The sequence below is a fragment of the Vulpes vulpes genome, chromosome 3 (assembly GCF_048418805.1).
Source record: "Vulpes vulpes isolate BD-2025 chromosome 3, VulVul3, whole genome shotgun sequence".
NCBI lineage: Eukaryota > Metazoa > Chordata > Mammalia > Carnivora > Canidae > Vulpes > Vulpes vulpes.
The window spans coordinates 73,706,402-73,720,117 of NC_132782.1; the positions used below are offsets into that span (position 1 = coordinate 73,706,402).

Sequence of the window (13,716 nt, forward strand, 5' to 3'; positions counted from 1 at the left end):
TGCCCTACGACTCAGAAATTGCACTGTTGGGGATTTACCCCAAAGACTCAGATGCAATGAAACGCCGGGACACCTGCACCCCGATGTTTATAGCAGCAATGGCCACAATAGCCAAACTGTGGAAGGAGCCTTGGTGTCCATCGAAAGATGAATGGATAAAGAAGATGTGGTTTATGTATACAATGGAATATTACTCAGCCATTAGAAACGACAAATACCCACCATTTGCTTCGACGTGGATGGAGCTGGAGGGTATTATGCTGAGTGAAATAAGTCAATCGGAGAAGGACAGACATTATATGGTCTCATTCATTTGGGGACTCTAAATAATAGTGAAAGGGAATAGAAGGGAAGGGAGAAAAAATGGGTAGGTAATATCAGGAAGGGAGACAGAACATGAGCGACTCCTAACTCTGGGAAACGAACTAAGGGTGGCAGAAAGGGAGGTAGGCGGGGGGTGGGGGTGACTGGGTGACGGGCACTGAGGTGGGCACTTGACGGGATGAGCACTGGGTGTTATTCTGTATGTTGACAAATTGAACACCAATAAAAAATAAATTTATCAAATCGAAAAAAAAAAGAAAGTCTTATTTTCATGATAAATTTCATTATGACCCATACTTCTCCCAGGAAAACTCTTGGGGACAGTTTTGGGGCTTTCCAGGTAAATTAATACTGCTGAAAGAGATTTTTTTCTAATGAACTATTTCCCCTATTTTTTTCTATTGAAAGTTATTTCTTCTAGTTTCAGAACTGCCAAGCCACAGTAGGTATCTCCCCCTGCCAAATCCTGTTTAAAGTGATGAGCATCCCACAATCCGGGAGTGGGCTGGAAAAAGACCTGTCAAAATTTGGCTATTCCTAGAGTAGTTAATTTTTAAGCAAAACTAACAATATTTCCTTTCAAGCTTGAGAAGTATATAACCTATGATACTAGAATAAACTAAAAAGTACCTTTCCTGTTAATACTTTTGAAATTGATGTACAGAATACTTGAAATCTATTTTTTTTATTGCTGTGACATTGGGAAATTCCATAGAGTAAAAATGGGAGCAAAATTTGACTTTGCTGTAAAATGTAAGTTTGTGGTATTGAATGGGGGGATATGCATCCAATTAAGTTCCTTTCAGAGAATTAATCAAACTAAGAAAAAAAACCACTCTAATGGTTTGGCCCTGTTCCTTGGGAAGTTATTACAAATAAGGGCTGGTGTTTTCAAAGTAAAGGAACTTGGAGTCTTTCACGAATTAACTATTTTAGGCAAGGCAGCTGAAGAGGTAATTACATCAATTCAAGGTGATTAAAAAATGTAAGTTACCAAGTGTAAGGACTTACAGATTATAATGTCATCATATAATTTTTTATTACATTAATTAATTTATTTATTTATTCATGAGAGACAGAGACACAGGCAGAGGGAGAAGCAGTCTCCATGCAGGGAGACTGACGTGGGACTCGATCCCGGGACTCCAGAATCACACCCTGGGCCGAAGGCAGGTGCCAAACCACTGAGCCACCCAGGGATCCCCAACACCATATAATTTTTAGTTATCAAATTAGGAATGAATCAAAGGGGAAGCCAGAAACTAACTGGGTTTGTTCTAGCAATGTCACTGTATAGGCTTATAGATTTTTGTTATTATTTATTCATCTTGACATAAGACTAGACTAGTTGTAATTATATCACAGTTCATAGGTTTACTTTTTACAATTTCCTCTAATTTTTGACTTAAGAAACTCTAATTTTTGAATTAAGTCTAACATACTTGCCCTCTAATAATTTAGTTCTGTGATGTCAGAAAAAATTCAGTGTATCTCCAATGTGCACATATATATTAAAAATGTGCGTGTTCCTCTGTTTATTATGTTTATGATAAAAGATACACAATAGGAAGTTTAAAAAGGTTAAAGATGAAACGTTAACATTGAAAATTTTCTATTGAAGTGCAAAATAAGAACAATGTGACTAGATACTCTTCATTATTTTGGAAAGTCTTTGTTTAACAGTTTGTGATGTGATTTGATTTTTTCTGTATAATAGGCTTTATTTTTTTGAATAGTTCATATTTACAGAAAAATGGAGAAGAGAGTACAGAGTTTCTATATACCCTGCACCCAATTTTCCCTGCTGATAACATCTTACATTAGTATGGTACATTTACTACAGTTAATGAACCAATATTGCTACATTGATTTTTTTGGAATATTTATTTTATAGAGAGAGTGTGTGTGCACAAAAATGGTGAGAGGAAGAAGGAGAGAGAAAGAGTTTCAAGCAGGCTAAGTGCAGAGCCTGATGCAGGGCTCAATCCCAGGACCCTGAGATCATGACCTGAGCAGAAACCAAGAGTTGGATGCTTAACTGATGAGACACCCTGATGCCCCAATACATTATTATTAACAAAGGTGATAGTATACTCCACTTCTTTTAAGGAAGGAGGATTCTGTTTTGTTGTTTTGTTCCAGGATCCCATCCAGGACACATTACACCTAGTTGTCAGTCTATCTCCTTAGGCTCCTCTTGACTGTGATAGTTTCTCAGATTTTTCTTGTTTTTGATCACCTTGACAGTTTTGAAAAATACTAGTCAAGTATTTTGTAGGATGCCCCTCTCATGGAATTTGTAATTTGTCCAATGTTTTTCTCATGATTAGACTGGGGTTATGGGATTTTGGAAGATCACATGAGTGCAGAGCCATTTTCATCAGATCATATCTATCAAGGTTACAATCCACTGACATGATTTATTGCTGAGCTCAGGTCACATGGTAACTTGTGACTCACGGATAGGCATTCTTTATCTAGTAAGGTCCAGTAGCAGTCCAAGAGGCGTTTCTCAAAAGGAGAGTAATTTCCACGAAGGATAGCAGGGCTTTAGTCCCAAATCCTAAGGTTTGCCTTGTGATTCACTTAAAAATGCTTGCTAAAGACTACAAGTAGCATCTCTATCTGCCACTTCCACTTCAAGCTCCATTGACCTACTGGATCTTATGACCCAAATGGCAGAGCAACTTGTACAATAGACTGGACCTGTGGCCAACTTCTCCTTCCTCTTCCTTTAGTAATGACTTATTCTTCCCCTTAGAAGTGCTATTTTGATATTCCCCGTACCACTGGATCCCTGGTAATTTCACCATGGAAGAAGGCCATTGAATCCTGGAGGATTTATTTTCCATTCTCTAATGTGCAAATATCTTACCAATATGTGTACAGTAATCGCTACTTCCTGCCTACCAGGACTAATCAGTACTATCATCTTCAATGTAATGGGCCAGTATGATTTTCTGAGGAAGGGAAAGGTCTTTGTAGATTAAATCATGACATAGGGCTGAAGAGTTGATGTATCCTGTGGTAAGACAGTGAAAGTGAATCACTGGCCTTGTCAGTTGAAAGTTAATCCCTTCTGGTAGACTTTCAACAGGTGTAGAGGAGAAAAAGCATTTGCCAGGTCAATGGCTACATACCAAGTACTAGGAAACAGGCTGATTTGCCCAAGCAATGAAACCACATCTGGAATAGCAGTTCAACTAGAATCACCACAGAATTCAATTTATGAAAATCCACTGTCATTCTCCAAGAGCCATCTATTTTCTGTACATGTCAAATAGACAAATTCTTGAAAGGGATGTAGTGGCTATCACATCTCTAATTCTCAAGTCCCTGATGGTAGTACTAATCTTTGCAATCCCTCCAAGAATGTGGTATTGCTTTTGGTTTACATTTTTTAGGCAGAAACAGTTATAGTGGTTCCCATTTGACCTTTTCTACCATAACAACCTTCACTTTACAACTCAGGGGAACAATGTGAGGATTCTGCTTGTTGCTGAGCAAGTCTATTTTAATTACACATTCTGGAACTGGGGAAGTGACCATAGGATGTGTTCAGAGACCCACTGGGCATAATGTGAGATGAACCGGAGCTAAAACTCCATTAATCATAAGCCGCTACACTCTGATTGGTAGATACAATGATGTTCTGGGTTTCTATGAATCAGTGTCAAAGTAGACCCATTGTCTACTAATCTCTCAAAAGTCTGATTATTTCCTTTTCCCCAGTGAGCAATCACCCTGATAGATGGCCATAGGACCCTTTGGGGAAGGCTGGGAACAAATTAGTAATATACATTTTTGGCAGTGGAACAAGGTCCTTCCCCAAAAGGACTTGGTCTCTCCTTCTTTCAAAGAGTTCTGAGGGTATAACCTGGCTCAAGTATGAAAAATAGTGGAGGGGATGTGACACTCTGTTCTGGTGGTGCAAGTTAGGACTTCTGTTTGCTAGACCTAGAACTCTTCTGCTCATACCAAGTATGTATTTAGTAGATTGTCCATTTCTTTTTTTCCCTAGGGACACTATGATCAAATGGCCAATGTCATAGGTCTCTGCAAGTCAGACAATTCTGATTACTGTTTTGGTTCAGCTGTCCATTACAGTAACCACACCTATCTAGTTTTTGACAATTAAGTGCCACCTCTTGGTTCCTGCATTCCTAGATTCCCTTATCCCCACTGCATTTAGGAATCTGAGTTTGATGGTGGTAGTTTCCACTGTAAGATGTATCTGACTACAGAGAAGAGCAATTGCATATCTTCAAAGATGCTGGGGCTTCCCTCGTATATTTACTTCTCATAGTCATGGTGAAGGGTAGTGTCCTTTGGACACTCCAGGGGTGGGTGAGCAAGTCTTACATGATAAATTCATTCTAACATGTCAACCCCACTTACCTCCAAGGCTTGGGATACCTTCCTCAATAGTATCCTAGGCAGTTCTGGCATTTCATTTAGTGTAAGCACTTTGGGGTGGATGGAAGTCAAGTGATCAATAGGATTTCACTGAGGTCCTTCTTATAGTGGGCCCAGTGGGTCTCTAAACCCATCTTATGATTATTTTCCCAGATTCACATGCATAATAGAAAAAGACATATTCAGTAACCATTCAAACAAGTTGTTAGCTTTCTAATCCCTGGAGGTAACATGTTGTATCTAGAATATCTGCTTGGTGGGCCCTTATTAATACATTCAGCCTGACAGAATTTTATAAGTCTTCATCTGTTAGTTTCCTAGGACTGCTACAGCACAGTACCACAAACTGAGGGCTTAAAAAATTAAAGATGTATTTTCTCATAGTTCTGGAGGATAGATGCCTGAGATCAAGTTATCAGCAGGGCCATGCTTCTTCTGAAGGCTCTTTGGAATTATCTTTCCTTGCCTTGTCCTAGCTACTAGTGGCTGCCAGCATTTCTCCATATATACTCACAACACTCCAATCTCTGCCTTTATCTTCACATGTCCATACTTCCTGTCACTATGTATTTCAGCATCCTTTCCTAAGGATACTAGTCATTGGATTTCTGGCCCAGTCTAACCCATTGTGACCTCATCTTAACTGATTACAACTACAAAGTCCCAATTTCCAAATAGGTCTCACTGAGGTTCCAAGTGGACATGAATTTTGGGAGACATTATTCAACCCACTATAATCCCACTTCCTTAATAGCCATTGGAAATATAACTCCTATATTCTTTTGTATGCTCTGAATATTTTTAGCACATGCATTTATTACTTTTTCGAATTAAAGGAAAAAATCTATCCCATGGTTCTTTCCTCAAAATACGAGTATTTTTTATCATTTTTTCCAGTTTTATTGAGAAAAAACTGGTACACATCACTGTATGAATTTAAGGTGTATAGCAAGATGCTTGGTTTACATATATTGTGAAATGACTACTGTAATTGGCTTAGTTAACAACTATCAGAGAGATACAAGAAAAATTCTCCTTGTTATTAGAATTGCTGAGATCTATTCTTTTTTTGTTTGCTTTAAAGATTTTATTTATTTATTCATGAGAGACACACACACACAGAGGCAGGGGCACAGGCAGAGGGAGAAGCAGGCTCCATGCAGGGAGCCCGATGTGAGACTCCATCCCAGGGCTCCAGGATCAGGCCTTGGGCTGAAGGCGCTGAACTGCTGGGCCACCAAGGGATTCCTGGGATCTACTCCTAAAAGCTTTCTTAGGTACCATATAGCAGCATTAGACATAGTCATCATGTCGTACATTACATCCCTACTAATTATTTAGATAAATAATTAATCTTGTAACTGGAAGTTTGTGCCTTTTGACTACTTTCCTCCAATATTCTTGGAGGAGGAAATAGTCTTTCTTTTCCATTCAGTTTCTCCCTTTGATGCCCACTACTCTCCAGTCTCCCCAAAACTGGACTTCCAGCCTCATCCCTTTCCAACCTTTTCTATAACAAAGTGGTCTTTTAAAATAGTCACCACCTCCCTCCCCCACAAGGGGCACCTGCACCCCAATGTTCACAGCAGCAATGTCCACGGTGGCCAAACTGTGGAAGGAGCCTGCTGTCCATCGACAGATGAATATGGTTAAAGATCACGTGGTCTACATACACCATGGGATATTCCTCAGCCATGAGGAAGGATGCACACCCACCATTTGCTTCCACGGGTTTGCAACTGGAGGGTATTATGCTGAGTCAAGTAAGTCAGCAGGAGAAGGACAAACATATGGTTTCATTCATAAGCAGAGTGTAAGAAATAATGAAAGAGACTATAAGGGAAAGGAGGGGAACTGAGTGGGGAAAAATCAGAGAGGAAGGCAAATCAAGAGAGACTCCTGAGCCTGGGAAACAAAGGGTTGTGGAAGGGGAGGCGGCGGGGGCACTGAGGGGTGCGCGACGGGGTGAGCACTGGGTGTTGGACCATCTGTCGGCAAATCGAATTCAAATAAAACATCGAAAAAATAAAAAGTCGAAAGATAAGACTTCGTGGTACCTACGTAAACAAGCAAACTAGTCGCCGGGTTCCGATGTCTCAGCGAGGACCGAGCACGAGCTGCCTCCCCGGCCTCAGGAAGCCTTTCCCGGTCGGGTCCGCGGCGCCCGTCTTGCAGCAGCGTCCTCGGCAGAGTCCCGGCTCCTCGCCGAGGTGCCCGCCGCGGGCCGCCTCCCTCCGACCGCGGTCCTGCGCTCGCCGGCCCCGCCCCGCGCCGGCCGCTGCTCGGCGGAGGGGTCTCTGCTCTCTCCCCGGGGCGAGACACTTCGCCTTCTCCCGACGTTTCCCCTTTGCTCATATTCTCCAACATCGAACTTCACTGGGAAGAATGCGGCGCCCGAGCACACAGCGAGCCGGCCTTCCTCGCCTCCCCGTCCCCAAGGACGCGTCCCTCCGCCCGCGCGGGGCCTGCCCGTCACGCCTCGGCCCGGCCGCCACGTCCGGCGGTACCGGCGCCCGAGGAACTCCGGCGGGGGTCCGCCGTGTTGAGCATGCGCAGTGCTCGCCCCAGGCCGGCGGCCCTAGTCGTCCGGGGCTGCGCCTGCGCAGCCGCGGGAGCCGACGCCGCGCGGAAGGGCTCCGCGGCCGCCGGGTGCCGGAGGCCACGCCCCCTCCCCGCCGGGTGCCGGAGGCCACGCCCCCTCCCCGCGGGTCGGAGGCCGCGGGGCGGGCGGCTGTGACGCGTGCGGAAGTGCTCTGCGCAGCCTCGGCAGCCGGCGGGCTGGGAGTGGCGGCGGCGGGGGTGGCGGCTGCGGCCGGGCGCCCGGACGGGTGGGGCTCCGGGTCGTTCGGAGGCGGCCGCATGAGTCGGGGCGCCATGCCCCAGCCCGGAGCGTGGCCGGGCGCGGGCTGCGCCGAGAAGTCGGCGCGGGAAGCGGGAGCCGCGCCGCGGGAGGGCGGGAAGGCGGCGGCCGGCGGGCAGCCCCGGGCCGCGGTGCGGTGCCCGGCGGAGCAGTGAGTCGGGGGGTGCGGCGGGGCGGGCGGACAGCCCGTCGCTCCCTGGGGCCCGGGCGGGTGGGCGGCGACGGAGAGGCGCGCTCGGCCGTTTGCGCTCCGAGCCCGCCGTCTCCCAGGCCTGGCCCCCAGCGGCCTCTGTTCTCCTTTCTGCGAGGCTCTAGCGGCAGAGCGCCGGGAACTTGGGAAACGAGCCGGAAAGCGTACTGTCAACTGACGCCCAGTGCATCTTCCCTCCGACTTGCTGGGGGAGGAAAGGGAGGGTGCTTCGGTCGGAGCCGAGGGAAAACAGCTCCCGGAAGGCCCGTGGCTGCTGGATGAGCTCCTGCCTGTGGGACAGACTTTGGACGGAGTCTGACCCAGCGCTCCCTGCCCATTAACGGCTTAACCAGCTGCCCCCCTCCCCCTTGATTTTTAAATACGGAGGGCAGTGCTGGTTAGATCAACTGTTTGGTGAATTGTAAAGAAGGCAGCATAAATCGGAAGCGTTGATGATTTTAGCAAGGGTGTGGGAGTGAGGTGGAAGCCGAATATAGACTTGAAGTGTAGAGACTTTTCCTACACATTCAGGTTCTAGGCACATATAAATGCCTTTGAATTCCAAAATTGATGAAAGCACTCAGATAACTATTTTGACAGGTAGCTTATTGGCTGGCAAGTTGAATTATTAGGTGCGTTCAAATGTGACTTTTTTTTTTTTTTTTTTGGCATTTCCTATAAAGCAATCTTTGGCAGGCCCATGCAGCTACTGTATTATAATAACTTTCATGTGTATGGTTCTTTACCATGGGCATTGACTTTCTCATTTATTGAGCACCCAAACCCTCTTGGGATGGTATTATTATCCACTTGCAATGTGTCTATGGCTACTGGGAAAGATTTGGCAAAGGCAGTCTCAAACCCCAGGAGCTATGCAGGTGACCTGAGTGAGTGAGGCCAGGTGTGGACCATGGGTTTCTGGAGAGCTGTGTCCATCACTGTTGGGGTCAGAGGCCACTAGGTTCTACCCTTTGCTTCCTGGATTTTCTGTATTCAAAGCATCCGGGTATCCTGACTTTTTAATGAAATATCCTAAGTTTTAAGTAGTATCATTTTACTTTTTAATTGAAACCACCATGTAGGCCCATGTGTGAGCTAATGTGGTCTCTCTCTTCAGGGTTAGAGAAGCACCTCTGACTCTGCAGAGAGTAGAGCAGGCTGGGCTGCAGGGAGAGAGAAGGAGTGTCTTCTGCTTCTGCCCCTCCACAGCCCATCCTGGTTTCTAACTGTTGCAGCCTTGCTCTTGCCCTGGTGGTCGGAGCTATGACACCCCAATTAGAGACCGTGCCCCTCAGAAGCTGCACCTTAGCATTCTCATGCCTCTTCGAGATGGAGAAACTTTGAATCCAGAACCGTGTTCCTAAAAGTATGCATAGTTATTTGGCAAGTTTTTCTGTTGTATGTGGTTTCCAGAGTCAGAACCTGGGGAATTAGGCCACAGTGGGAAGGAGGGCTCTTTGCTGATGAAAAGGTTTTGAGGCATACTTCTTACTGCTGTCAATAGATTTACAGACTTAGTCTGAAAGGAATCAAAAAAACAAAACAAAACCACCCAGCCTAGGTTTGCCATTTTACACATTAGGAAACTGAGTTGCAGGTAACAGAAGTGCTTCTTGGCCAGGGAGACAGGGAGTAGGTTTCAGGGCCAAGTTTCCTGATGCCTCGGTGGGAACCTACCTCCATCTTTTTCTGGCTCTCTCAGCAAAACCAGGCAGAGGAGCATGATTTATAATGACCTTCCCCTTTCCTCCTCTAGCTCATTTGAGAGCTGTTGTTGGCTGGCATCCCCTGGACAAGCCCTAAGGATGGCTTACAGATGACTTAACGGTCTGATTTGAAGAAGTCTTAGGTCACACCAGATTCAGTTGACTTCCTTGAAGCTGCCTCACTCTTCCTGTGAGCATGTCTTCTGTGCTCTTTCCTCTGCTCACCACTCTGTACCCCCACCCCCACCCCGCATTTGAGGCTGAGACTGTGTCTACTTCTTGCCCTTAGCTAAAGTAAACTACCATCCTTAAGGACAAAGATGGTCCTGGGACATGGTTGGTGGCCAGGCTAGACATGCTTAGGGAATTGAGAAGCAAGATTATGGCAAGGCCCATCTTTGTCTGCCTAATGACGGGACATGGTTTGAATCTGGGGTCCATAGGCTGGCAGTGTGTGGTGGGGAACATGTTTGTGAACCCCTCTGAAATTGAAGGTAAAATTTTATGTATATTTGTTTTTCTGGGCCAAGGTTCTAATGAAAGCTTTGGATCTTCAAAAGGGCTGTGAATAAGTCATTAAACCATTGTTCTTGAATGTTGCTAAATATGTTGTTGTGTGAATGTGTTGTCCCACTTACCTCACTTCTTAGCTCCTGTGGGACTATGTTTGATGAGGTAACAGGTACTCCCTCCTATCCCTTCTCCCACCTGGAAGTAAAGACTGTTTCAAACCTCATTGTTGAGGATATCTGGGTTGTCCCCAGACACCTCTGGAAGTCACGTGGAGTAGCATGAGCCAGTCATGGAAAGTCCACTTGCAGAAGGGAGGTGGAATGTTGGCTTGGGTGTCAGTACTTTCCTGCATTTGATGTGTTGTTCACCTATCTCTAAAACTGCTAAGTGGTGGAGAAAGGCTGGGTTGAGTGGTCTTTGCTTTTCCTGTGTATTTGTGGGAAGGTACATTGGTATCACAGCGGTTGACACTGTCTTAACCAACACTGCCTGGGCCATTGGTCTTCTAGGATAGGCTAAGTTAAGCGTGAACTGCAGCGTTCAAGTTTAGAAAGCTGAATAAAGCCATACTCAGCTTAGCTTTTTTAGACAACTAAGGGGAACTTAATGCAAATGTTCAAAATGGTGAGTGATTGCAATGCTGTCTTGTTAGTTTTTCATATACATTAGAATTGGCTTTTTTCATATTACATGTTTACTTTTATCAGAACTTGAAAAATTGGCTTTACAGAAACGCCTTGCTTCACTGAGCTCTATGACTTTAGTTGATAGCTTTTGTTCCTGGCAACAGTATAATTTTGTTTGTATGTGGTAACCATTTTTAAATTAAATTTTTAAACATTTATTCTTATGCAGGTCTTTGAACAGATCAAGAAAGGTTATAATTTGGTATGCAAAATCATGTAGTTGACTCAATCATGTATATTGCTTCGATGTTAAGAATAAGATATTTCATCTCTAGCTTAAGAGAATGGGAGCTTGAAAATACACATTTTAGGGGCGCCAGGGTGGCTCAAGTCATGATCCCGGGGTCCTTGGTTCTAGCCTACATCAAGCTCCCTGCTTAGCAGGGAGTCTGCTTCCTCTCCCTCTGCCCCTCCCCCTGCTTGTGTGCACATGTGTGGGTGCGCGCGCTCTCTGTCTCTGTCAAATAAATAAATAAAATTTTTTTTAAAAAGAAAATACATTCTTTAAAATAACAATATACTAAACTGAGAATTTTAATTTTCTAAGTAGGGGCACCAGGGTGGCTCAGTGGTTGGGCCTCTGCCTTTGGCTCTGGTCATGGTCCTGGGATCCTGGGGTCAAGTCCCTCTTTCTGCCTATGTCTGTGCCTCTCTCTCTCTGTATCTCTTATGAATAAGCAAATTCCTTTAAAAAAAGACTTTTTTTTTAAAGTAGAACTTACTAGGATTTTGGTTTTAAAATTTAACTCACTTGTGTTATTGACCATGACTCACATGCAGTGGTCCCCAAGATATCAAGTCACATTTAAGACTTCGTTTTACTTTTCTACCTATCTTTTATGTTTTCTAGAAGGAAACCTTTGGCCATGGTGATCATTTGAGAGTTTGAGCTTCAGTGGCCTCTTCGGTGTCAAATGGTAGACACTCCCCACCCCAACTTGACATGTAAACACAAAAGTTTACCAAATTTCTGAAACCAGTCATAACGATTTTATCTTACAATGTGATATCCTTTTTCTTTTCATTATTTCACTACCTTCCCTTCTCATAACAAAAATTCAAACCTCTAGTTTAAATATAATGTACGATAAGCATAAATTATATAAATACAAAATATAAATATGTAAATATTTTGTTGCTATTTTCAGCTTTAATATTTTGATATTTAAAAAGTTTAAAGCAAAAGATTATTGAGTGAACTATTAAATAATATTTTTATTTTTCTTGTCCTTACACATCTCTATCTCTTTAGTTGATTGCCCTTATGTTGGATGACTTATTTCACTTTGGCTATTAAATATCTTTTCTGACCATACTAATTGAACTTATTGCTTAAAATTTATTCTCTCTCCAAGGAATTACAGCTTTAGTATCATTTTAAAAGTGGCCTTTAAAGGCCATATTATACGGTTTCCTTGTGGCCTTGTAAAGTCAGCAAACGTCCTTGGATACTTGTCCTTTGTGGCCAGGGAAGTTAGCAAACATTTATGCACAGGATCTGAATGAAATCTGGTTGTGGTTTAAGTAATTTGAATGTACTCTGGCCTCCCATTCACCCATTTATACTTTACTGCATTTGTATATCTTGAATAAGTGCTTTTTTATTTCCAATAATCTTCCTTTCTACTCTGTCTTCCTTTCACATTTAGTTCTCATGTTGATTTCTTTTCGTTCTATTCCTATTACCCTTTGTGGAAATTTGTATGTGTAGCTGTACTAAGAGATGTTTGTTTAGAGAACTTCCTCTGGGCACTGGTGTTGCAATTGCACTTGGGTTATTTTGCAAATTAAAAGGAAGAGGACAAAAGTGGAGCCACATGTGCCTGCAGCATAGCCACAGAATTCTCTTGAAGCACAATTTTTAACAATGCATAGGTTCATAGTTCGTTAGAACTTAAGCCCTGGAAGAGGAACCGTGTAGATTGTACAGATCTTATCTGCTCTTCTCACTTTGAAGATGAGAAAAACCAAGGCCAAGATTAGGAAAGTGGCTTGCCCAAAGACATGCTTCTGATGACGTCAAGAAAGTGGTTCACTTAAATGCTTATTTTACAGGATCAGAATTTCTCTCCTATTTGATAAGATTAGAACGGAGGCCAAAAGATATAATGAAATTATTAAAAGAACTAACACATTTAGTCACTTTTTATTTTAGGCTTTTGATGTATAGTCCCTGTGAATCTGGTTTCTGTTTGCTTTTACCTCTAGTTGTAGGCTCCCTGGGTGACACCATACCCTTTACTTGGAATCTCACAGGGGGGGGGGGAGAACATGGAAAGTATCTTTTCCTAATATGTCCCTTCAGCCCCACACTATTTTTAAAAGTAGGCCCGGGGATCCCTGGGTGGCCCAGTGGTTTGGCGCCTGCCTTTGGCTCAGGGCGCAATCCTGGAGACCCGGGATTGAGTCCCGCGTCAGGCTCCCAGCATGGAGCCTGCTTTTCCCTCTGCCTGTGTCTCTGCTTCTCTCTCTGTCTGTCATGAATAAATAAATAAATAAATAAATAAATAAATAAATAAATAAATAAATAAATAAATAAATCTTTAAAAAAATAAAAAAAAGTAGGCCCATACACATTACTTTCATTTAGAGAGAAAAAAAGGAACAATAAATGACCAGTGGGTGAATTGTTTATTAGTGTTCCACACCAGTGGTGTAGTATGAGAATAAGAAGAACTTTTTGGAGAGCTGGTATTTTACATGTGTCCATTTTCACAACAATCTTTAGAGATGAGTTCTCTTACTGTCCTTTTTACAGTGGTTAAGTTTAAGTGGTTAAATTTAAGCACCAAAAGGTATAGTTGCTTTATCTCCATAGTCACACACACACAGGGCTAATGAGACCTTGTAACTTTCGGGTCCTCACTCTAACCATGGCACTCTACAGCGGGATCACCCATATCACATGTGTCCTACTATGTTAGGCAGTGAGCCATTCTAGCAAAGGGAATGGATTGAGCCAAGCACAGATGTAAAAGCGTAGGCTAGTGTTGGTCAAGTATTTGGACTGAAGTGTGGGTA

At 43.6% G+C, this 13,716-nt stretch overlaps 1 protein-coding gene and 1 long non-coding RNA gene across 9 annotated transcripts in view; one reads left to right on the forward strand and one right to left on the reverse strand.

The window, feature by feature from the left end:
- LOC140598255 (uncharacterized) overlaps positions 1-7,366 on the reverse strand; it is a 69,440-nt gene extending 62,074 nt beyond the window's left edge. The window contains exon 1 of one of the 2 annotated variants that reach the window (XR_012000491.1): positions 6,802-7,366. This is a non-coding gene — a long non-coding RNA (uncharacterized lncRNA). The remainder of the gene's footprint in view (positions 1-6,801) is intronic. The other variant, XR_012000492.1, reaches the window with a different exon arrangement.
- A 158-nt stretch (positions 7,367-7,524) lies between these two features.
- The window catches only part of OTULIN (OTU deubiquitinase with linear linkage specificity), a 40,820-nt gene continuing 34,628 nt past the window's right edge, over positions 7,525-13,716 (forward strand). For 3 of the 7 annotated variants that reach the window (XM_072752743.1, XM_072752744.1, XM_072752737.1), the window contains exon 1: positions 7,533-7,751. In XM_072752743.1, the coding sequence (XP_072608844.1) occupies positions 7,600-7,751 (152 nt within the window). In that variant the 5' untranslated portion in view covers positions 7,533-7,599. Of the gene's footprint in view, positions 7,752-9,572; positions 9,687-11,565; positions 11,641-13,716 lie in introns of those variants that run through there. The other 4 variants (XM_072752739.1, XM_072752740.1, XM_072752741.1 and 1 more) reach the window with 3 other exon arrangements.